At 45.4% G+C, this 23,780-nt stretch overlaps 1 protein-coding gene across 4 annotated transcripts in view; it reads left to right on the top strand.

Annotated features, from left to right (window-relative positions):
• The window catches only part of EVC2 (EvC ciliary complex subunit 2), a 198,472-nt gene that overhangs the window by 161,578 nt on the left and 13,114 nt on the right, over positions 1-23,780 (top strand). For all 4 annotated transcript variants that reach the window (XR_007517705.1, XM_049886523.1, XM_049886522.1 and 1 more), the window contains exons 17-19: positions 10,053-10,280; positions 18,441-18,655; positions 19,308-19,395. Coding sequence is in view for 3 of the 4 variants with exons in the window: in XM_049886523.1 (XP_049742480.1) it covers positions 10,053-10,280; positions 18,441-18,655; positions 19,308-19,395 (531 nt within the window). In the remaining variant the exon portion in view is untranslated. The remainder of the gene's footprint in view (positions 1-10,052; positions 10,281-18,440; positions 18,656-19,307; positions 19,396-23,780) is intronic.

Below are 23,780 nucleotides of genomic sequence, written 5' to 3'. Positions count from 1 at the left end.
GTTCTGCTTCCACCTTTCACATAGTAAGACGTGACCATGGTTATCTTGGCGTGGTTTGAATGTAGTTATTTCTTTTCTACTTTTCCATATGGCCCATTTTTAAATTTTACTTCACCATTTTATCAAATTTATGCATCAGTCTTTTAAAGAGTCAAATAACGTCTGCTGAGAAGAGATCAGCACCCTCTCATGGCACAATGCCCCCTTCACCGCCCACACACATTTTCAACTCCCCAGGTGTTGTTAGTTGCCGTGAGCCAGCCCGCACTCGTGGTGACCGTATGTATAACAGAACAGAACTCCACCTGGTCCTGCACCATCTTCATCGTCGTTGGTATGTGTGAGTCCATTATTCTGGCTATTGTGTCCGTCTGTCTCATTGAGGGTTTCCCTCATTTTCACTGACCCGCCACTTTACCAAACATCATGTTCTTTTCTAATGATTGGTCCTTCCAAAGTAATTGAGTTGAAATCTTGCCATCTTTGCTTCTAAGGAGCATTCTGGCTGCATTTATTTTAAGACTGATTTATTCATTCTTCTGTCAATCCATAAGATATTCGATATTCTTTGCCAATATGTATAACCCGAAAGTTGGAAACAAAGAAGAAGGATCGATAGTTGGAAAATATGGCCCTGGTGACAGAAATGATGCCGGAGATTGTATGATAGAATTTTGCAAGACCAATGAGTTCTTCATTGCAAATACCTTTTTTCACCAACATAAACTGTGACTATACTTATGGACTTTGCCAGATGGAATTCACAGGAAGCAAATTGACTACGTCTCTGGAAAGAAACGATGGAAAAGCTGATATCATCAGTCAGAACAAGGCCAGGGGCTGACTGCAGAACAGACCATCAATTGCTAATATGCATGTACAGGTTGAAACTGAAGCAAATTAGAACAAGTCCATAAGAGCCAAAGTATCACCTTGAGAATATTCCACCTGAATTTAGAGACCATCTGAGGAATAGATTTGATGTGTTGAACACTAATGACTGATGACCAGACAAGTTGTGGAATGACATCAAGGACATCATACATAAAGAAAGTAAGAGGTCATTAAGAAGACAGGAAAGAAAAAAATGGACATGTTATCAGGAAGAATCAGTCCCTGGGGAAGGACATCGCGCTTGTTAAAGTAGAGGGTCAGCCTAAAAGAGGAAGACTCTCAATGAGATGGATTGACACAGTGGCTGCAACAATGGGTTCAAGCATAACAACAATTATGGGAATGTCACAGGAGTGGGCAATGCTTCATTCTCTTTTACACAGGATCACTATGAGTCGGAAATGACATGACAGCACCCAACAACAACAACATATAGAGAGAGAGAGAAAGAGGAAGGGAGAGATTGAGAGATTTATCTCAAGGAAATGGCTCCTGCAGTTGTGGAGGCTGACAAGTCCCAAGTCTGTGAGTCAGGTATCAGGCTGGAGGCTTCTCCTGACTCAGATAGCTTCAGTGGCTGACAAACCCAGGATCGGCAGGTAAGATGGCAGGCTGCTGGCTCAAGTTCCAGGAAGTGGAACTGAGATGATGACAAGCCAGATGCAGGATCTAGATTGAGCAAAACCAACAAGGTTTGCCAGAATGTCCGTATGTATTAGATGCAGGCTACACCCCAGAGGAAAGTCCCTTTATAATTGTTTTGCTGGTCACGTCAGATCTCATCATGGAGTTTACATTGTATCACAAAATGGAGGATAACTACATCATTACATAATTGCCAAATTACATCATTACAAACTACATTATTACATAAATGCCAAACCACTGAGAATCATGGCCCAGCAAAGTTGACACACAACCTTAACCACTGAAGACCCTATAGGACAAAGTGTAACTGCCCCATAGGTTTTCCAAAGCTGTAATCTTTATGCAAGCAGATGGCCACATCTTTCTACTGTGGAGTGGCTGGTGGTTGTGAACTGCTGACCTTTTTGTTAGCAGCTGAGGGCTTAACCACTGCACCACCAGGGCTCCTTAAATTACCCACTGCTGTCGAGTCAATTCCAGCTCATAGCAGCTGTGCAGGACAAAGTAGTACTGCCCCATAGGGTTTCCCAGGCTGTAATCTTTACAGGTGTAGATTGCCAGGTCTTTTCTCCCCGAGGAGCCGCTGGTAGGTTTCGGTTAGCAGCTGATCACTTAGTCATTGCGCCACCTGGGCAATGCCCTAGTTGTTTTAGACTTTTGCACTTTGAATATATAGTTAATGGGGGAGGTGTCTTTTCATGCATAGAAATAAATTTTTCTATCTCTAAAATGTAAGCATTTATGATGCTTATTTACAAGCTGTTATTTCATTCAACAAATATTAATCCAAGAAATGTTTACTGAGTTCGCTCCCCTCCTGATATGAGATGGAATTGAGGGTTTTAAGCCCTCTCCCTCTTCCTCCTCCCTCCGGATATTTAGAACTCATCCAGAAGAACATGGGTTAGGCCAACCTGATTTTTGAGAGGGCTAGAGCCCTGGTGGCACGATGGTTAAGGGCTTGGCTGCTAACTGAAAGGTCATTGATCAACTCACCCAGTGGCTCTGTGGGAGAAAAGACCCGGTGTTCTGCTCTCATAAGGATTACAGCCTACTCTGTCATACAGGGTCGCTACAAGTCGGAATCAACTCAAGGGCACATGACGACAACAAGACACTAGAATGGGAAGTCTCGAATTGTACACTTATATTTAAACATGGTTTCACCAGCCTTCTCATTTCAACATTGGGATGTATCAAAAATAATTAAAGCACATGGAAGCTAAAGCATGCATACCCACAAAAAAGGCATACACGGTTTATTTGAGCAATCAATCTGTATGCATACAGGGAGACCTTTCCGTTCAGAAAGAACCACACAAGGCCGGTTTTAGGCCTGTTACAGTGAGATTTTAAGGAGGGAAGGAGGAAATAGAGCAGAAAATTAACCATTGGCTAATCGGAATAGTGGCACAGTGGTGAAGTGCTTGGCTGCTAACCGAAAAGTCGATGGTTTGAACCTACCGGCCTCTCTGTGGAAGAAAGATGTGGCAGTCTGCTTCCGTGAAGGTTTACAGCCTTGGAAACGCTGTGCGGCAGTTCTCCTCTGTCCTGTAGGGTCGCTATGAGTCTGAATTAACTCAATGTCAATGGGTAATCTTAACGTGATTGATTGAACCATGCCTCCCTTTCTGAGGTCAGCTGGCATCAGATCACGAGGTGGTCTCTGTGGGCTGGCCAGCCACCCTTCATTTGCATGATAAAGGTATGTCAATTTCTCAGGAAGCTTCAAAGGTTTAGATTTATCTTCTCATTAATTCCCATATGAACCTCACACACTCCAACCTCAGTGCCTGTACTTGTAGTAAGTCCTTCCTAAGTCCTTCAATGTCCAGGTCAAATGCCAACTCCTTTCTAAAGCCTTCCCTGACCCTTCTACTTCATTTTTTCCTCTGATCTATTTATTATAGGAGCACATAGGGACCTCTCTTATGGCACTGACCATTTTCTGCCTTTAATAAGATTATTGACACTGACAACAGCAGATAAACTCTGAGCTCCTTTATGGTTAACAGACGTCCTTGTCACAAAGGGGAACCTGTGCGACTTGGTAGCGTTAAAAATAATCAAAACCCCCTGAAATTTGAACCTGAGGTTTATTCCGAGCAGTTATTCTGCATGCATAGGGGGAGATCATTTTGATTCCAGAAGAAACAAATGGCACGAAGAAGCTAGGTACAATGAGGCTTATAAAGAGAAGAGGAGGGAGAAATATAGATCAACCATTGGCTAATGTTTTTTTTTTTTTTAATTTGTTCATTATACTTTAGGTGAAAGTTTACAAATCAAGTCAGTCTCTCGTACAAAAGCCACACACAGCTCGCTGTACACTCCCAGCGGCTCTTCCCTTAATGAGACAGCACACTACTCCTCTCCATCCTGTATTCCCCGTGTCCATTCAACCAGCTCCTGTCCCCCCCTTCCTTCTCATCTCACCACCAGACAGGAGTCGTCCACATAGTCTCATGTGTCTACTTGAGCCACGATGTTCACTCCTTACCAGCATCATTGTCTGTCTTATAGTCCAGGCCAACCCCTTTCTATAGAGTTGGTTTCGGGAATGGTTTCAATCTTGGGCTATCAAAGGGTCTGGAGACAATGACTGTCAGGGTACCTCCAAACTCAGTCAGACCATTAAGCCTGGTCTTTTTACGAGAATTTAAGGTCTGCATCCCACTGAACTCCTGCTCCATCAGAGATTCTCTATGGTGTTCCCTGTCAGGGCAGTGACCATTGGCTAATCTGATTGACCAAACCCTGCCTTCCCCTTTTACTGAGATCGACTGGCCAGTCTGCTGCTAATTTGTCCCTCCACCCACGTGCAGCCATGAAACATTTTGAGATTTCAGTTAGGAGGTACTGGTTTGAAGAATATCCTTTTCTAGCAGGATAAAACAGATTTGCATTGCGGTAGACAGTGGGCTCAAACAGAACACCAATGATTGTGAGGATGGCTCAGGACCAAGCAGCATTTAGTTCTGTTGTACCTAGTGTAGCTATGAGTGGGAACTGACTCAAAGGCACCTATCAAACAAAACAAAGAACAGTTTCTGGCAGGCTTTTGCAGTTTGGGTCAGGCTTTTTATGGTTGCTGTCTGGTACCGTGGGTAAGAAAAACCTTAAAATCAAAGTAAGATGTCTGTTATCAATTTTCCTATTCAAGAGTGGTCACTGTATCTCCACATTGTTTCTCTATTTCTGATTTTTGGTGTATGCCACAATGGCCAATGTCCTCTGAATTTTCCTGTGCCTTCAGAGGAATCTGTCAATCTGGGCCTCTCTTTCCTTTTTCACGTGTGATTCTTGATGCGGACCACTGTCCTGACCCTCTCCATGTGGAAGGACTTTTTCTGGTGGTGTTACCCAGCTCAAGTTCTTGGTTCGGGCCCGGTGTGACTTGGCCAGGAAGGACAACACCAGGATGAGGAACAAAGAGAGGATTTATTCTGAGCTTGTTGCATAAGCTGAGGCAGAGGAGAACGCTATCCTCAGATTCTGCCTGTCTTGGGTTACACAGGTCAGATATTTTACACTCTGAGGAAGGAGTGTTGTTGGGTGAAAAACCCCAGGTTTTGCTTGGTGTGACTTGGTACAGCCAATAAACAAGAGGCCGAGGTGGGAGATCAGAAAGGCACCATTATTTCATTGCGCAAGGAAAGGAGCAATCGGGACTGTTTCCTCCAAGACTGCTCGCACGCAGCTTGGGGAGGTGGGCTTTTGCAGAGAGCAGACAAGAAAATGCAAATTCATCATGAATATTCATGACTGAATTTCATGCAGGCGCTCAGGGTTTGGGGATGACTGTATTTTCTCTAGACAAGGGTTCAATTCTCAGGGATGGAGTAAGAGGTGGATTTTTCTTCATTAGCATGTTATGTCTCCACCTAGAGGCGGGTTGGGGCCCTCTATGACCTGTTCTGTGGCTATCTTGTCAGGGACAATTTCAGAAGAAAGGGCAGTTTATTTTGTTTGGTGTTTTTTAGGAAGATAAGCCAGAGCAGGTGTCTCTCAGAAGGGCTGGGCTCTGAGGCTGCCTACCTCAAGAGGAGCCCATTAAAACAAACAAACCATTGCTATTGAGTTGATTCTGACTCATAGTGTAGACTCGTATGTGTAGACCTTATTAAAAAAAAAAAAAATAGAACTGCCCCATAGGGTTTCCAAGGAGCAGCTGGTGGATTTGAACTACCGACATTTTGGTTGGCAGCCAAGCTCTTAACCACAACACCACCAGGGCCCTGAGGAAGGAGGAAGTTCTCAGCAAATCATACAACTACAGGTTTCTGCATTTTCTAACATACTATGTAAACACAATACAGTACTAACCTCATATTGTTAAAAAAACCAAAAACTTTTTTTTTTTAATATCTTTAGGATGTCTCATTATCCTGTTAAGTTTCCTCCTAGGGAAGTGACTTTTACTATGTCAATGAGCCTGTCTCTGACCTTTGGGCTCAAGGTTCTGGTGCAAGGGTTAGCATTGGACAGTTGGCCTGCTGTGGTTAGTGCTCTGAAGGTTTAACAGGGAGTTACCGTTTTGTTCTTAGCAAGTTTTGTGTAAACTAGGCTCGCTCAGCACATACTGATGGTATTGGTGGCACTCGGCCTTTCCTCATTCTTTGCTCACTTTTCTCCAAGGAAGGAGTTATACGACTGGTGTATTTGGTTCCAAACTTCGTCAGGGAGGAGGGGTGGGATTTATTGGACTCCCTAGAACCCAACAAACTCTGTTTGTTGACATGGGTTGATTTTATTTTGCATTTAAAGGTTGTCAGGGTCCATAGAAGAAACTTGTTTTCTGAAATCCACAGGCAGTCATAGAAGACTAAGGAAGGTGCTTGAAACTCCCATTTAAAACAGTGTTTAGCAACGTATTATTTTGCAAATGAACTTGTATTATTTTGGATAGCTTGAATATGTTATGAAGCCTGTCATTGATACCTCACAGAAATGCAAATCTGCCCCCTTGTCCACGTGTTTCCTGGAGGATGAAAGCCCTCACTGGGGACTGTCTCATGGTGCTGGAATTAACAAATTAAGCTTTCCAAAGAAGAAAAGAGGATTTTAGAGAGTCTCCCTTTTTTTAATTCACTTTCTGCATTGTCCTTACAGTACCTAACGTAAAAGGCTTAAAGCTTTACCCACTCATTTTAGTTATGTGTGTTAAAAAAATTAAAACTTTGAAGAAATTGAGTGTAAGGTTAATTCTGAGCAGTTTTTCTATATGCATGTAGGGAGACCGTCCTGATAAAAAAAAAAAAAGGCAAATAGCTCAAAGTAGGATGGTTACAATGAAACGTCTAAGAAGAAGAGGAGGGAGAAGAATAAATACATCAACCACTGGATAATCTTAACTTGATTGATTGAACAGCCCTGCCCTCCCCCTTTCACTGAGATTAGAAGGTGTTCTCTGGTCTGGCTGCTAAAAATTCAGCCCTCTACCCTCCTACAGCCATAAGATCTTTTGAAATTTAAATTAAGTAAGCCTAAGGTCTTTTTCATTAAATCACAAGGTCATAGTTTGCTATTAACTGCTTCTCACATAGGAAAGAAAAATTGCTTAGCACCTTTGGGTGGAAAAAAAAACAGGCCAGGTAAGGCACCAAAACCTAAAAACCAAACCCATTGCCGTCGAGTAAATTCTGACTCATAATGACCCTATAGGACAGAGTAGAACTGCCCTATAGTTTCCAAGGAGCACCTGGTGGATTCGAACTGCAGACCTTTTGGTTAGCAGCCGTAGCACCTAACCACTACACCACCAGGGTTTCCAGCTAAGGCACAGGCAGGATTAATTTGGGGTCAGGAATTTTTAGGTTCACAGATAAGAAAGTACTTTTGAAATAAAAGTAAAAACTCTATTTCTAATAAAAAATATTATTCCACGTGTGTTTGCGTAAATATGTTGACCACCTCCACTCTGTCCTGCATCTTTGCGGGGGACTCGGCCGTACAGTCTGCTTGAATCCCATTCCGTTGCAGAACAGGGAAGACTGAGCAGGCATGATGTCCTTTTCCAGCGATTGGTCTCTTCTGATGACGTGTCCAAGTAAGCAAGCTGAATTGTTACCATCCTCACTTTTTTCACTTCTAAGGGCACTCTGGTTGTATTTCTTCTGAGATTAATTTGTTTGCTCTTCTGGCAGACCACAGTATATTCGATATTCTTTGCCAGCATCACAATTGAACCGTAGCAATTCTTCTGTCTTCCTTTTTCATTGCCCAGCTTTCTCATGCGTATGAGATGATTGAAAAGCCCATGACGAGTCAGACACACCTTAGTCATCAAAGTGACATCTTCTTACACCTTTAAAGAGGTCATGGAGGCATGAAAAACCAGTTACCGTTGATTCTGACTGGGTCGTTGTGGCGACCCATGTATGTCAGAGTAGAACTGCTCCATAGGGTTTTCAAGGATTGATTCTTTTGAACGTAGATTGCCAGTGTTACAAAGCGCTAGAAGGTGGGTCCTTGTCCAGTGCGCTCAGACTTGCCAATTATCTGGACGTCGGTCTTTGAGAAAGTAACTTTATTGCTACGCACAGAGCAAGGAGCCAGAAGGAAGTTCCTCAGATCCGGCTCCCTGAGCTATGGAGAAAAGCAGGGCTTATATGTGATTAGGGCAGCAATATGGCAGCTGAGCAGGTATTCCTGGGAGGGAAAACTCTAGAAGGTGGCCAGGAAACCGGAGGTGACGTGGTTCTTGTCGGACCCTCACTTCGAAATAGGGCCTGGGTGTTGATTTCCTTCTGATTTGTCCCTCCTGTGCCTGCATCCTCTGTTGAGGTCAGTAAGCAGCCACAGCTGGCCATCCTGTGCATGCGGGGTGGGCCAAATCTGATTTGTGTTAGTTTAAGGACTAATGGGAATTTACTGGTATTAGTAAGGTCAGGTTATACCAAGCCTTTCTTCTGAGGTATCTCTGGCTGGATTCAAACTGCTAACCTTTCAGTTAGTAGGCAACGGTTAACTGTTTGCACCACCCAGGGATTCCACAGGAAGCACAGAGAGCTTAATTTCCATGCCCAAGGTCGCCAGTTAGGAAGTGACAGAGTAGGAATTCAAACACTGAGGTCTCTCTCTGGAGCCCATGCTTTTCTCCACTGTTGCTTGATGAGTTGTTTGATGGTTGGATTCATGTCTGATTCACTTCTCCTCTCTCCCCATCTCAGTGCTGCACCCAGCACTTTCTATCATACACAGTTGGTACTCAGTTTTTGGATGAATGAATAAAGGTATAAATATATTTTCTGTTGGAAATTTACAATGGAAAATTAACTGTGGTAAAAAGGGAGTTTACTGAGAGGCTGTGAATATCTGTAAAGGACTTTAGAGCTCAGGTTCTATGAGATCCCCATACAAAAGTCGTCAGAAACCTCTCTCAGGCCCCATTCTCACAGTGTAGCGCTCAGTCTTAGGTGGACATTGGACCCCACCCACTGTGTGAGCTGTGCGGACTCCGCAGGCGGACCATGGCTTGAGTCAGGTGCATCTAAGTCATATACGGAGACGGTGAAATGAAAAGAGTGAATGAAGTCATGCGTCTAGAATTTTCTGAGCCCTTTGGGTGCCAGACCCTGCTCTGGAAAAGTTTGTGTTCTAGTTGGGGAAGCTGTGTCATGCGGGCCAGGATGGAGAAGAGCGTGGAAGGAAGGAAGCTCAGAGAAAACAGCGATAAACACCCACAGAAGTAAGGAGGCATTGAAGGGGCTTGCTGGAGACTAGAGACTCAAGGACAAATAGGGGATGTATAGGAAGACGAGGATGGGGGTGGATTTCATTCATAAGAAAGAGCACAAAGGCTTTTAGACACAAAAGGCATGGTGTGTAGGGAACAGCAGAGGTCCCTGGTGTGGGGTGGGGGCCAGCTGAAGAGCCAACCAGACCTTTCCCGATGTACCTTAGCTGGGTGGAAGGTAAGGGGTGGAAGTGTTTCGAAGTCCATATTAAGAAGTTTAAACTTTTGTCCTCTAGTAAGTGGGGAGCCATCGAAGGGTTTGGAGCTGGAGAGCAGCGTGAATAGATTTGCCTGTGGAATGATAAATGCGGAGTCAGGGACAACTGGACTGCAGCAGCCACATGACGTCTTTATAAGCTGAGATGCCCCTGCTGTATAAAGGCGCTCCATGCAGATTTCCAGTGCTTTGGTGTTCAGCATTTGAGACGTTTCTCAGAATCCTGACTTAAGGACTCACTGCTGTAGGAAGGAGGCCCTGGGGGGCACACACGGTTATGTGCTTGACTGCCAACTAAAAGGTTGGGGATTCATACCCGCCCAGGAGCACCTCTGAAGAAAGGCCTGGCAATCTGCTTCTGAAAAGTCACAGCTTTGAAAACTCTGTGGAACCCGTGGGGTCGCCATGAGTTGGAATCGACTCAATGGCAACCAGTTTGGTTTGGTTTCTTTGCCGTAGGAAACCTGATGGGAAGCTAGTTTGTAAGTTGTATGCTGTCTTTCCTTCACTCTGTGTATTTACTCCTCTCCGCCTTCCGGCTTGGTCACTCCCCAGGTCCAGGGAGAACTGCTCCGGGAGAGAGTGCAGCAGCTTGAGGCCCAGGAGCAGCGGTTCGCAGAATCCATCGTGTCCCTGCAGTTCCAGAAGGCCGCCAAGACCACCAAGACGCTGTCGGCCTACACCGCCCTCCTCAGCATCCAGGACCTGCTGCTGGAGGAGCTGAGCGAGTCGGACACCCTGACCAAGTCGGCCTGCACCCAGATCCTGGAGTCACACAACCCGGTGAGTGTGGGTGGTGGGAAGGGAGAGGATGAGCTCGGCTACCACCATCCCGTGGGGGCTTCCTGGGCTCACCTCGCTCCTCCCATGGTCACCTGGTCCTGCTGGCATCCCCGTCCTGCTGTGCTGCAGGGCCGCTGGGAGGGTTCAGTGAGGGCAACAAGAAGTACCTCGAGCTTTCTCAAACCAAGGCTGCTGTATTTCATTGATTCTAAGAAGCAAATAGTCCCTGGCTGGTGCAGACAGTTAACGTGCTTGGCTGCTAACTGAAACGATGGAGGTTCGGGTTCACCCAGAAGTGTCTCAGAACGAAGACCTGGTGATCTACTTCCAAGGAATCAGCCACTGGAAGCCCCACGGAGACCAGTTGTACCCTGATTCACGTGGAGCTGCCAGGAGGCAGGGGCTACTCCGTGGCATCTGGTTAAGCAAACTTTTGAATTTTAACATCTCTGGAACCGGGATGCATCTCACGATCCACAGCATGTCATGGTTTCATTGGCGTACACCAGTGAGGATGGAGACGGTGCGGGACCGGGCACCCTTCTGTTCCGTTCTGCATAACAAGGTCACCAGGAGTCCGAGCAGACCCTGTGGCAGCTAACACAGCAACGAACAAAGACAACAACGGCATCGTGTCTTTCGCAGCGTTGGGACCAACGGCATCGTGTCTTTCGCAGCGTTGGGACCAACAGCAGTGTGTCTTTCAGTTGCCGTGTTGTTAGTTGCCGCTGGATGAGCTCTAATTCACGGCGAGCTTGTGCACAACAGAACCAAACGTTGCTGGGTCCTGCGCCGTCTCCAGGATCGCTGGTATGTCAGAGTCCGTTGTTCCAACCGGTGTATCAGTCCGTCTCGTTGAGCGTTTCCCTTGTTTTCACTGACTCTCTGCTTTACCAAATGATCTTTCAAATGTTTTTTTATTATCTGCCACTAATCTTCCAATTTTTTCTTTTTTTTTAAAAAAAAAAATAAAAGCAGTTGCTGTTGAATGAACTTCAGGTCCTAACAATCCGTGTGTGCCAGAGTAGGATTCAATGGGTGATTTTTCGATAAATCCAAAACCCAAACCCACTGCTGTTGAGTCGATTCCGACTTATAGCGACCCTATAGGACAGAGTAGAACTGCCCCGTAGAGCTTCCAAGGAGCGCCTGGCGGATTTGAGCTGCTGACCTGTTGGTTAGCAGCCGTAGCACTTACTTCGCCTTGATAGCAGCAATGAGATAAGGATTATTTTCTATTTCTATCACTCTAATTAGGTGCCCTGCTGGCACAGTGGTTAAGTGCTCAAATGCTAACCGGAAGGTTGGCAGTTTGAATATACCAGCTGCTCTGTGGGGGAAAGATGTGGCAGTCTGCTTTCGTACAGATTACCAAAAACAAACAAACAAACAAACCCGTTGCTGTCAAGTTGATTCTGACTCAATTCCGACTCACAGCGACCCTAGAGGACAGAGTGGAACTAAGTGTCCCATAGGGTTTCCAAGGAGTGACTGGTGCATTCGAACTGACGACTTTTTGGTTAGCAGCTGTAGTTCTTAACCACTGCACCCCCAGGGCTCCTCCGGAAAGATTACAGCCTCAAAAACCCTATGGGGTATTCCTTGTTAGTTGCCGTCAAGTTAATTCCAACTCATGGCGACCCCACGTGCGGAGTAGAACTACTCTGTGAGGTTTTCAAAGCGATGAACTTTCAGAAGCAGATGGCTGAACCTGTCTTCTGAGGTACCTCTGGGTGGGTTTGAACCACCAACCATTGGCCAGCAGTCGAGCACTTAACCATTTTCACCACCCAGGGAGCCTGCCAGTATTCCTATGGGCTGCGTTACTCAAGGTATGAGTGGCATACCCATAAAACAAAAGCTATGGCAATTGCTGTTTGAAGGACTAATTTTAAGACTCTTGTAGATTTTAGAATTTCATATATTCCTTGTTATTATAATAATTGATAGTAAAGAAAAAGGAACTCACACTTATTGAACACCTAGTATGTGGTAGGCAGGCACTGCTAATTTGTGAATGGACATGATCGCATTTAACCATTAAGAATTCTTTAGTTAATTATGCTTAAGATGCCTTAAGATGCCTTAAGCATGATTAATAACCGTTTGCAATTTTATGCTGCTTTGCAGTTATGCTTTTTGTCACACATTTTATTAGCTAATTATTGCATCAGACCATGAAGAAGGTACCGTTAATATGCTCAATTCTCAGGTGGAAAAACCGAGATTCAGGCTGGTCAAGCTCTTGGTCAAGATCACTTGGTTGATAAATGACAGAAGGCAGAAACGGAATCGGTTTCTGACTTCAACCCACACGGACTATACCAGTTGAGGTTGCGAAGGAGGACTCACTTCATTTCTTTAAAAAGTGTAAATAATATTAGACTCTGAAGAATGTAAGACTATTTTTCTGGCAAACACTCTGCGCTACACTATGACAACTGTTTTAGGGGTAGAAAGGAAGTAGGAGCATTGTTGAGGGCAGTGGTGGTTCAGTGGTACAATTGTCGCCTTCCGTGCAGGAGACCCAGGTTCAATTCCTGGGCAATGCATCTCACGAGCAGCTTTCACCTCTCCGTTAGTAGAGGCTTGCATGTTGCTCTGATGCAGAACAGTCTTCAGCAGAGCTCCTAGACTAACCCAGGCTAGGAAGAAAGGCCTAGCAATTTACTTCCCAAAACCAGCCCCAGAAAACCCTGGGGATCAGAATGGTTCCATCCTGTTGTGCATTATTCATTTTAGCATGAAACTTCCAGATGCTGGATAGCTAAGAATACCCATACTTCTTAATGCTTTGCTGAGTTACAAGAGGATGTGGAGAACCCCCAAGGGCCAAGCATATCTCAGAGTAAGCTGAAATCACAGAAGCTGAAAGCAATTTCAAGAGCTAATTCTACCGTGGAAGCAAAGGCTGAAGTCTTAAACTCATGGATTTGGGATTAATTTGGGGGGATACAACAGGAGGCATTAGGATGCCCTGACGCGGTAGAATACGAAGTGAGGGGTGGGAGGAGAAACCACCTGCTGGCAAAACAAACTGATGAAGAAACCCTTCTGTCCCCACACCTGTTCCAGGTGTCTGGGGACAGCCTCTCCTGTGAATCTGTAATCAAAGACCTCTCTAACGTGGGGAAGGAGTTCAAATGCATTAGCCATTCAGTCAGGGAATCTCCAAGCTGATAAATTAATAAGGAGTCCTAGTGACACGGTGGTTAGAGCATTTGGCTGTTAACCAAAAACTGGTGATTCAAATGCACCAGCCTCTCTGAGGGAGAAAGATGTGGCAGTCTGCCACCTTAAAGATTAAAAAAAAAGGAAACCCTATGGGGCAGTTCTACTCTACACTATAGGGTCACTTTCAGTTGGAATTGACTCCATGGCAATGGGATGGCAATGATGGCTCCAGTTTAGCAGTCTACCCTGGAGCATGGCAGAAGCAAAGCCAGATCTTCTCCGGACAAAAAATATTCTCGATCTGGGAACCTCAGGATTTTCGCAGATTAAGTTCAGCCAAATACGAGTTGAGTTCTCGATTAAAAAAAAAAAAAAAGATCAAGAAGCAAGGCAAGATGACCTACACACAGCAGAAACAAAAGAATAACAGAGTAAGGTTCGTAAAGGTTCAAGATATCCTAATTATCAGTACAGAGTATAAAATAATGATTTATCAAATTATTAAAGAAATGAAAGATGTTACAAAGATAGTAAGAAACTTAATTCAGCTGGAGAATTTTCTAAGCATGCATATACTTAATAAAAGACTCAGAGTAGCAAAAGGAAAAATGGATAGGACAACAAGGAGAAATTGATGAATCTAGCCTCGACACATCGATTGGTATTCCATCAATTCCTGGAGCCTTGTTTTCCGTCAGTGCCATCCGTCCAGCTTGGACTTCTTCCTTCTGTACCATCAGTTGTTTCAACAAACTGATGCAACGCTGGAAGTGCTCACTTGTCCACACCAAGAAACTGGGAAGACAGCTACCTGACCAACTGACTGACTGAAAGAGATTCATATTTATGGCTATCCCCAAGCAAGGTTATCCAACAATGTGAAAATTGTTGAACAATATCATTAATATCACACGCAAGGAAAATTTAGCTGAAGATCAAGCAGCAGTATATTGCCAGAAATTCAGGCCGGATTCAGAAGAGGACATGAAACCAGGTCTGTCACTGCTGATGTCAGATGGACCCTGGCTGAAAGCAGAGAATACCAGAAAGATGTTTACCTGTGTTTTGTTGATTGTGCAAAGGCATTCACCTGCGTGGATGATAACAAGTCATGGATAACATTGTGAAGAATGGGAATTCCAGAACACTTAATCGTGCTCGTGAGGAACCTGATATAGATCAAGAGGCAGTTGTTCGGACAGAACAAGGGGATACCGAGTGGTTTAAAGTTAGGAAAGGTGTGCGTCAGGGTTGTTTCCTTTCACCATACCTATTCAGTCTGTGTGCTGAGCAAATAATCTGAGAAGCTGGACTATACGAAGAAGAACGGGCATCAGGATTGGAGGAAGACTCATTAACAACCTGCATTATGTAGATGACACAACTTCGCTTGCTGAAAGTAAAGAAGACTTGAAGCACTTACTGATGAAGATCAAAGACCACAGCCTTCAGTAGGGATTACACCTCAGCATAAAGAAAACAAAAATCTTCACAACTGGACCAATAAGCAACATCATGATAAACAGAGAAAAGATTGAAGTTGTCGAGGATTTTATTACTTGGACCACAGTCAACACCCATGTATGCAGCAGTCAAGAAATCAAAAGATGCATTGCATTGGGCATATTGGCCGCAAAAGTCCACTTTGAAGTGTTAAAAAGCAAAGATGTCACCTCGAAGACTAAGAAGCTCCTGACCTAAGCAATGGTGTTTTCAATTGCCTCATGCATGTGAAAGCTGGATGATGGATAAGGAGGACCGAAGAAGAATTGATGCCTTTGAATTGTGGTGTTGGCGAAGAATATTGAATATACCATGCACTGCCAGAAGAATGAACAAATCTGTATTGGAAGGAGCACAGCCAGAATGCTCATTAGAAATAAGAATGGTGAGACTTCATCTCACATACTTGGGACATGTTATCATGAGGGACCAGTCCCTGGAGAAGGACATCATGCTTGGAAAAGTGGAGAGTCAGCAGAAAAGAGGAAGACCCTCAATGAGACGGATTGACACAGTGGCTGCAACAAAGGGCTCAAGCATAACAACAACCGTGAGGATGGTGCGGGCCAGGCAGTGTGTCATTCTGTGGTACGTAGTGTTGCTAGGAGTCGGAACTGACTCGACAGCACCTAACATCAACAACATGACAATTTTCAGGATACTGAAGCTTCTGACTCTCAGGTTACCACTGCTCCACTCATTGTAAGTGCCCTAGGACGCACCCTCACTCCAGCCCTAAAAACACTCAGTGGCCCTTCTTACTTGAGACCACCTGACTTCTATTAGTGATCGGTTACATTTTCAAATTTATTTTAAAGCTGTTTTTGGGTAACATCAACACTTCCTATCTCTTGTTTGTTTAGAGGAGAAGAGTTAATATGCCCTGAATTGGACGCAACTGATAAATCTTTGAATCCAGTGTGGCACATCGAAGGCATTCGGGGAATGTTCGCCACCGTTATTATTACGGTTGTTGTTGTTATTATTATTACGACCAGGATTATTGTTACTTTTGCCGTGTACCAGGCCCTGGCTCGCTGCTGGGGAGATAGATAAAGAAGTCAGCTACGGTCTCTGCATCCCTGCCTTCAGCATTTCAAATCGAGTGAGGATTATGGGCATTAAAAAAAGATAGTTCCAGAACCGAGTTTTGAAGTCTGACTGTGCTAAGTGGCAGCAGACATGTGGGGTGTTGCAGGGTTTGGGGGACAGAACTGAACTCCCAGGAGGACTTGCCGTTAGTGGCAGCAGATTATAAACTGCAGGACTTATTTCCACCTGATTGTCAGTTCCTGGCCAGGGCACATCAGTAGCTTGAGCGACAGAAGTATGAGGTGCCCACCACGTTCTCTGGTGACATCAAAAAGCGTGGCTGGGCCTGGCATCGCAGTAGATGTCTGTCTCTGACTCAGGCTTCCGTGTGGCTGACAGCTTAACAGAGCGCACTGCTGGAGACTCAGTTTGGACAATGTCCCTTTGCGCTTTTGAGAAGCCTGTGTTCAGATGTGTTTCCATTCGGGATAATGCAGTGAGAGGCGTCTTCCTCATTACAGTCTCACCATGTTAGTGACTTCTGCTCAGACGCCTCCACGGTCCTGGGATAAAGCCGAGTACCTTGACTTGGAGATAAGGCTCTCTGCTGCGACCTTAACTTCCTCTCCAATCTTCTGTCTTGGGTCTCGAGTAGCCTGTGTGGGCCTCAGGGCTTTGAGGCCTATTTGAGAATTTGATGCAAGCTGCGGTGTCTCTGCAGAAAGACCATCTTGTACATGTTTTAGGAGGATCAAGGACCATTGTCTTGGTTACCTAGTGCTGCTGTGACCAAAAAAAGAAAAATGCCACAAGTGGGTGGCTTTAAAGAACAGGAATTGATTTTCTCACAGTTCAGGAGGCTGAAAGTACATATCGGGCCATGTTGATTCCTTCCGAGGCTTCGAGTCAGCGTCTGCTCCCTGCTTCTCTCCCAGCTTCCGGTGGCTCCCTGCAGTCCTTGGCTTGCAGCCGCAGCGTCACATGGCGTCCTACCTCTGTCTCCCAGTCTGTGTCCCTCCTCCTCTTTTATCAGGACACCAGCCACATGGGATTAGGACCCATCCTACTGTGATACAACCTCAAGTTAACCTAAAAAATGTCCACCATGTTAAACTTTATATGAACTCATGGGCTTCCTTTTTCAATTCATGAATCTGAGAATGTCTGGTATAGAAATCAGGTATAAGCTCCGAAGAACGGTACAAAGCAGAAGGGTAGTCACAGACAGACAGGAACAAAGTAGCTTGTTGTTGTCAGGTGCCATCGAGTCAGTTCCCACTCATAGTGACCCTGTGTACAACAGAACGAAACACTGCCCGGTCCTGCGCCATCCTTAAAATCGTTGTTATGCTTGAGCTCATTGTTGCAGCCACTGTGTCTGTCAATCCACCTCGTTGAGGGTCTTCCTCTTTTCCGCTGACCCTGTACTCTGCCAAGCATGGTGTCCCTCTCCAGGGACTGATCCCTCCTGATAACATGTCCAGAGTATGTAAGGTGCAGTCTCACCATCCTTGCCTCTAAGGAGCATTCTGGCCGCACTTCTTCCAAGACAGATTTGTTCGTTCTTTTGGCAGTCCATGGTATATTCAACATCCTTCGCCAACACCACAATTCAAAGGCGTCAATTCTTCTTTGGTCTTCCTTATTCACTGTCCAGCTTTCACATGCATATGATGTGATTGAAAATACCATGGCTTAGGTCAGGCGCACCTTAGTCTTCAGGGTGACATCTTTGCTCTTCAACACTTTAAAGAGGTCCTTTGCAGCAGATTTACCCAATGCAACACATCTTTTGATTTCCTGACTGCTGCTTCCATGGCTGTTGATTGTGGATCCAAGTAAAATGAAACCCTACGCTGAGCAAATTTCACAATGGCTGGCTGGCTTTTTTTTTTTCTCTTATTTGGGATCAAGGGGAAATTCTGAACTAGGTTAAACTGGGCAGGCATGTCCTGATTGACTAGCTTAGGTTTCTGTTTCTTGGAGGGTCCGTTGTTTGCCTTGGGTTTTGACTCCTGGGAAAGTCAGGCATTTACAGGAAATAGAAGCTTAGCTGGGTTTCAGTTTGCTGATTTAGCGTAAGTGACTCCATCTTGGGCCTGGTATAGTCAGGTTCATACCTAACTGATGGCATCTTCAAAGACTCTATTTCCAAACAGGGTCATATTCACAGATACAGGGTCGCGACTTGGACATGTCTTTTGGGGGACACCATTCAATCTGTCACAGGCAACCAGGAGAAAGGCATTATAGGCCAAAGGAACACCTCGTGGAAAGGCATGAGGCCTGAGATATTGCAGTCACACTGTGCCATTTGGCACAGCTAGACAGGAGAGGCAGACAAGACCCACTCCTGCCAGGCTCTCAACACCATGCCCACAGGTTGGATTTTGTCCTGCGGCCATCCTGCCTTTTGCAGCGGGACTCACCACCTGCCCCCTCTGCCTGCAGGAGCTACAGGAGCTGGAGAGGAAGCTGGAGGAGCAGCTGGTGCACCAGGAGGGGGCTCAGCAGCAGCAGGCCCTAGCGAGCTGGCAGCAGTGGGGGGCTGAGGGGCCTGGGCTGCTGAATGAGCCTGCGGAGGTGAATTCTGAAGGGCTGGTCTCTGCCATCCTGCGGCAAGCTCTGAGCAAGGGCCGGAAGATACTGGAGCACCACCGGCAGAGGTAAACCAAGGGCCCTGGTGGCTCTGTGCTGGGTCAGCCCATGGGGGGCCGGGGACACCCGGACCTCTCACACCCAGTTTGATATCGTCTACCTAGGCTCTCATGCACCTTTCTAAGGTATGGGTCCCCGACTCAGGCCAGAGCTGCTGACTTTGTAGCATGCTCCCTCACCCTGACATTTTCTGTGCCTTACTTTTTCCTTTAAATACCATTGAGGTTTTACTACACACAATATGCTTTTGACTTTTTATTTTGAAATAATTGCAGGCTAACAAGAAGTTGCACAAGTAGTACAAAGATTCTATGTACCCTTCATGCAGCTTCCCTCAATGGTAACATCTAACATAACAAAAATAAATAAATAAAAATAAAAATCCAGCTGCCAAGGTGACAACTTCCCCAAAATCAGCCATTGAAAACTCTGTGGAGTGCAGTTCTACTCTGACACACACGCCATTAATTGGAGTTGGCTCAACGGCATCTGGTTCTAGATAAGAAAAATGAAGCTCTTTGTTTGATACTCACGGTATCAAACAAAAAGACCATGTAGATTAGATTTGTGATTCTTTGTTACCTAAATGACAAGATAATTCCTCTCATCGCATCACTGTATAGCAGAAGTGGACTCACCTAGATTTTAATTTTACTCTAGTTTGAGAGAAGAACAACAGAACAGTGTCATGCTTGAAGATTTGCTGGAAAATATGGAGACCGATACCTTCCTGACCCTGTATGGCCAGGTAAAAACATCCCACACCAGCCCATCATGTCATCTCCCAGAGCCCAGGTGCCCTCATCTTAGGATGGGGTGACCATGGAAACACATCATCTCTCAGAGCCCAGGAGTCCTCATCTGCAGAATGGGGTGACCATGTGAGCAGGACACCTCCAGAGTCCAGGTGCCCTTACCTGAGGCTAGGGTGACCATGTGAACCTTGGGAACTGCTGGGAGGACTTATGAACAGCCCCCAGCACAGGACCAACCTGTAGGGGACATTCAGTCATGGGAGTGGCAGCACAACAGTGACGATCTTTGTTTGCCCTAATCAACTTCTTTTCTGTGATTGACAGGCACCCAAACATCCTTCCTCTTCTTGTTCTTAAATAAGTTTAATTTACAAAGAATTGGTTCCAACGAACCAAGCTGGCCAGAGACAGAGGCCTGTGTGCTGGCACTGCACCTTTCCACTGTTCAGAGCTGGGGTTGACTGACCCTTCTCAGCACTGGCAGGAGGGACAGCTCCCACCTCCCTTCCCGAGACCGAGCCCCCAGGCAGTGTGTACATTTGTTGTTGGTTAGTTGCTGTTGAGTGGGCTGTGACTCATGGCGACCCCATGTACAACTCAAGAAACACTGGCCGGTCCCACACCGTCTTCATGATCGTTGGGGTATCTGTGTGCATTGTTGCGGCTGTTGTAGTGCCTTCCAGCCTGGGAGGGGCTCATCTGCCAGCACCCTATGGGTCCACATTCTGTAGTAATCCATACGGTTTTCATGGATTTTCAGAAGTAGGTCACCAGGCCTTTCTTCCTAGTCTCTCTTAGTCTGGGGGCTCTGCTGAAACCTGTCCACTGTGGGTGACCTGCTGGTATTTGAAATACCGGTGGCATAGCTTCAGCACCACAGAAACACGCAAGCTTCCACAGTGTGATAGACTAACAGCCTGGTGGTAGAGCGTTTACACAGCGGAGATGTCTACCTGACCTTCTGCTCCTACCTGTGTTTATGTGCATCCCGAGGTGGACTTCCTGGGCCTTATCATCCCCCATCTCAACGCCTTAACCTTAGTCGAGTCTGCGAAGTTCCCTTTACCATGTAAGGTCACATGTCCATAGGTCCTGGGGATAGCAGTTTGGGCACGCTTGGCGGGGTCATCATTCTGCTGACCAGGTGGATCAGGAAGCCATGGTTAGCACCGGAAGACTGCGTGTCAGTGGGGAGTCTGATGTGACGGCCTCACACTCCTTCCCTCTGATGTGAGAGCTAACCTGGGTGTTGCAGATACTTACCTACCCTGTGACAGGCCCCTCACAAACTACATTCTGCCCCTCACCTCGCTATTGGGCAGATTCTCTCATCATCCCCCTTTTCACACAAGTCCTCCAGAGGTGGAATTCTTGCCAAAGCCATACTCCAGGTAACAGGTGAGCAGTCCCTGAGTGGTATATGTGGTCAACGTGCTTGCTGATAACTGAGAGGTTGGGCCTTCAAGTCCACTCAGAGGCACCTTGGAAGAAAGACCTGATAACCTGCAGAAAAATCAGCTATTGGAAGTCCTGTGCAGCGCAATTCTACTCAGACCCGCGTGGGGTCGCCATGAGTCGGAGCTGACTCGGCGGCAGCTGGTTAGACTGGTAGTAAGAGGTGGAGTAAGAGGCAGTGTGGTGAGAGGATACACCCTGACGCACACCTTTCCTGCCTTTAAACCACACGGTATCACCGTGTTCTTCAAACAACTGCCTCTCGGTCTGTGTACAGGGTCCTCATGAGCACGATTAAGTGTTGTACAATTCCCGTTCTCCGCAGTGTTACCCATAATTTGTTATGACCCACACAGTCCAATGCCTTTGCATAGTCAGTAAGACACGGATAAACGTCTTTCTGGTGCTCTCTGCGTTCAGCCGAGATCCGCCTGACATCGGCATTGATATCCCTCATTCCATGTCCTCTTGAGAATCCAGCTTGAATTTCTGGCGGTTCCTGTCGAAGTACTGCTGCAACCACTTTTGAATGATCTTCAGCAAAATTTTACTTACGTGTGATATTAATGGTATTGTTCGATAATTTTCGCCTTCTGTTGGATCACCTTTCTTTGGAATGGGCACAAATATGGATCTCTTCCAGTTGGTTGGCCAGGTAGCTGTCTACCAAGTTTCCTGGCCTAGATGAGTGACCACTTCCAGGATTGCATCCGTTGGTTGAACCATCTCAACTGGTATACCGTTAAGTCCTGGAGCCTTATTTTTTGCCAGTGCCTTCAGGGCAGCTTGGACTTCTTCCTCCAGTACCGTTGGTTCCTGATCATATGTTACCTCCTGAAACGGTTGAACGTCGATCAATTCTTTTTGGTACAGTGGCTGGGTATTCCTTCCATCTTCTTTTGATGCTTCCACGTGTGTAGTCACCATTTATGTTGTTGTGAAAAGATATTTCCAATGGATACGTTGTTGGTCTTGCAAAATTCTATCATGCGATCTCCAGTGTTGTTTCTGTCACCATGGCCATATTTCCAACTACTGATTCTTCTTTGTCGCCAACTTTCATATTCCAATCACTGGTAATTATCAATGCATCTTGATTGCTTGTTTGATCAATTTCAGAGTGCAGAACTTGGTAAAAATCTTCAATTTCTTCATCTTTGGCCTTAGTGGTTGGTGTGTAAATTTGAATAATAGTCATATTAACTGGCTTTCCTTGTAGACATATGGATATTATCCTATCACTGACAGCTTTGTACTTCGGGATAGATCTTGAAAAGTTCTTTTTGAAGACGAGTGTGACACCATTCCTCTTCAATTTCTCATTGCTGGCATAGTGGACTATATGATTGTCTGATGCACAATGGCCAATATCAGTCTATTTCAGCTCACTAACGCCCAGGATATTTATCTTCAAGCGTTCCATTTCATTTTTGACAACTTCTAATATTTGATACTTCAATAAATTGATACTTCATACATTTCACATTTTGATTATTAATAGATGTTTGCAGCTGGTTCTTCTCCTTTTGAGTTGTGCCACATCAGCAAATGAAGGTCCCAAAACCTTGATTCCATCCACGTCTAAGGTCGACTCCACTTTGAGGAGGCAGCTCTTCCCCAGTCATATTTTGAGTGCCTTCCAACCTGAGGGCCTCATTTTCAGACACTGGATCAGATAATGTTCTGCTGCTATTCGTAAGGTTGTCGGTGGCCATTTTTCTCAGAAGTAGATCTCCAGGTCCTCCTTCCCGGTCTGTCTTACTCTGGAAGCTCTGCTGAAATCTGTCTACCATGAGTGACCCTGCTGGTATTTGAAATACCAGTGGCATAGCTTCCAGCGTCACAGCAACACCCAAGCCACCACAGCACCACACACTGACAGACGAGTGACTGGGGTGAGAATGTTCCTTTGACTGATAACAGCAACTCAGAAGATTAGATAGGAGCCTTAGGGGATAGTGAGTTTATGTAAATGAGGCAGGAACAGCTCTGAAAAGGAGGGTGAGAATGGTTGGTTGTACAACTGGAAGATTATAATCAGTGTCACTGAATTATACATGTGGAAACTGTTGAATTGGTTTGTTTCGCTGTGTATATTCTCCACGACAAAATAAAATTTAGAAAAAAAAATGAAAGACATCAATGTCACTCACTCGGTGTCTTAGTTGCCTTGTTTTTGTTGTTAGGTGCCATCCAGTCAGTTCTGACTCATAGTGACCCTACGTACAACAGAACGAAAACACTGCCCAGTCCTGCCCCATCCTCACAATCATTATGTTTGAGCCTTTTGTTGAAGCCATTGTGTCAGTCTAATCTCGTTGAGGGTCTTCCTCTTTTTCACTGACCCTCTACTTTACCAAGCATGATGTCCTTCTCCAGGGACGGGTTCCTCCTGATAACATGACCAAAGTGCATGAGATGAAGTCTCACCATCCTCCCTTCTAAGGAGCATTCTGGCGGTACTTCTTGCAAGACAGATTTGTTCATTCCTCTGGCAGCCCATGGCATATTCAATATTCTTCACCAACACCATAATTCAAAGGCATCAATTCTTCTTTGATCTTCCCTATTCATTGTCCAGCTTACTCATGCGAATGAGATGATTTAAAATACCATAGCTTGGGTGGGGCACACATGAGTCATCAAAGTGACATCTTTGCTTTTTAACACTTTAATGAGATCTCTTGCAGCAGATTTGCCCAATGCAATATGTCATGTGATTTTTTTTTTTTTATTGTGCTTTAGGTAAAAGTTTACAGCTCAAGTTAATTTCTCATTCAAAAATTTGTACACATATTATTTTGTGACATTGATTGCAGTCCCTACAATGTGACAGGACACTTCCCCTTTCCACCTGGGTTCCCTGTGTCCATTCGACCAGTGCCTGCCCCTACCTGCCTTCTCATTCTGCTTTTGGACAGGA

The sequence above is a fragment of the Elephas maximus genome, chromosome 5, assembly GCF_024166365.1.
Source record: "Elephas maximus indicus isolate mEleMax1 chromosome 5, mEleMax1 primary haplotype, whole genome shotgun sequence".
NCBI classification, from domain to species: domain Eukaryota; kingdom Metazoa; phylum Chordata; class Mammalia; order Proboscidea; family Elephantidae; genus Elephas; species Elephas maximus.
The sequence above is the reverse complement of the archived record's forward strand: the minus strand, read 5'-3'. Positions and strand labels throughout refer to the sequence as shown.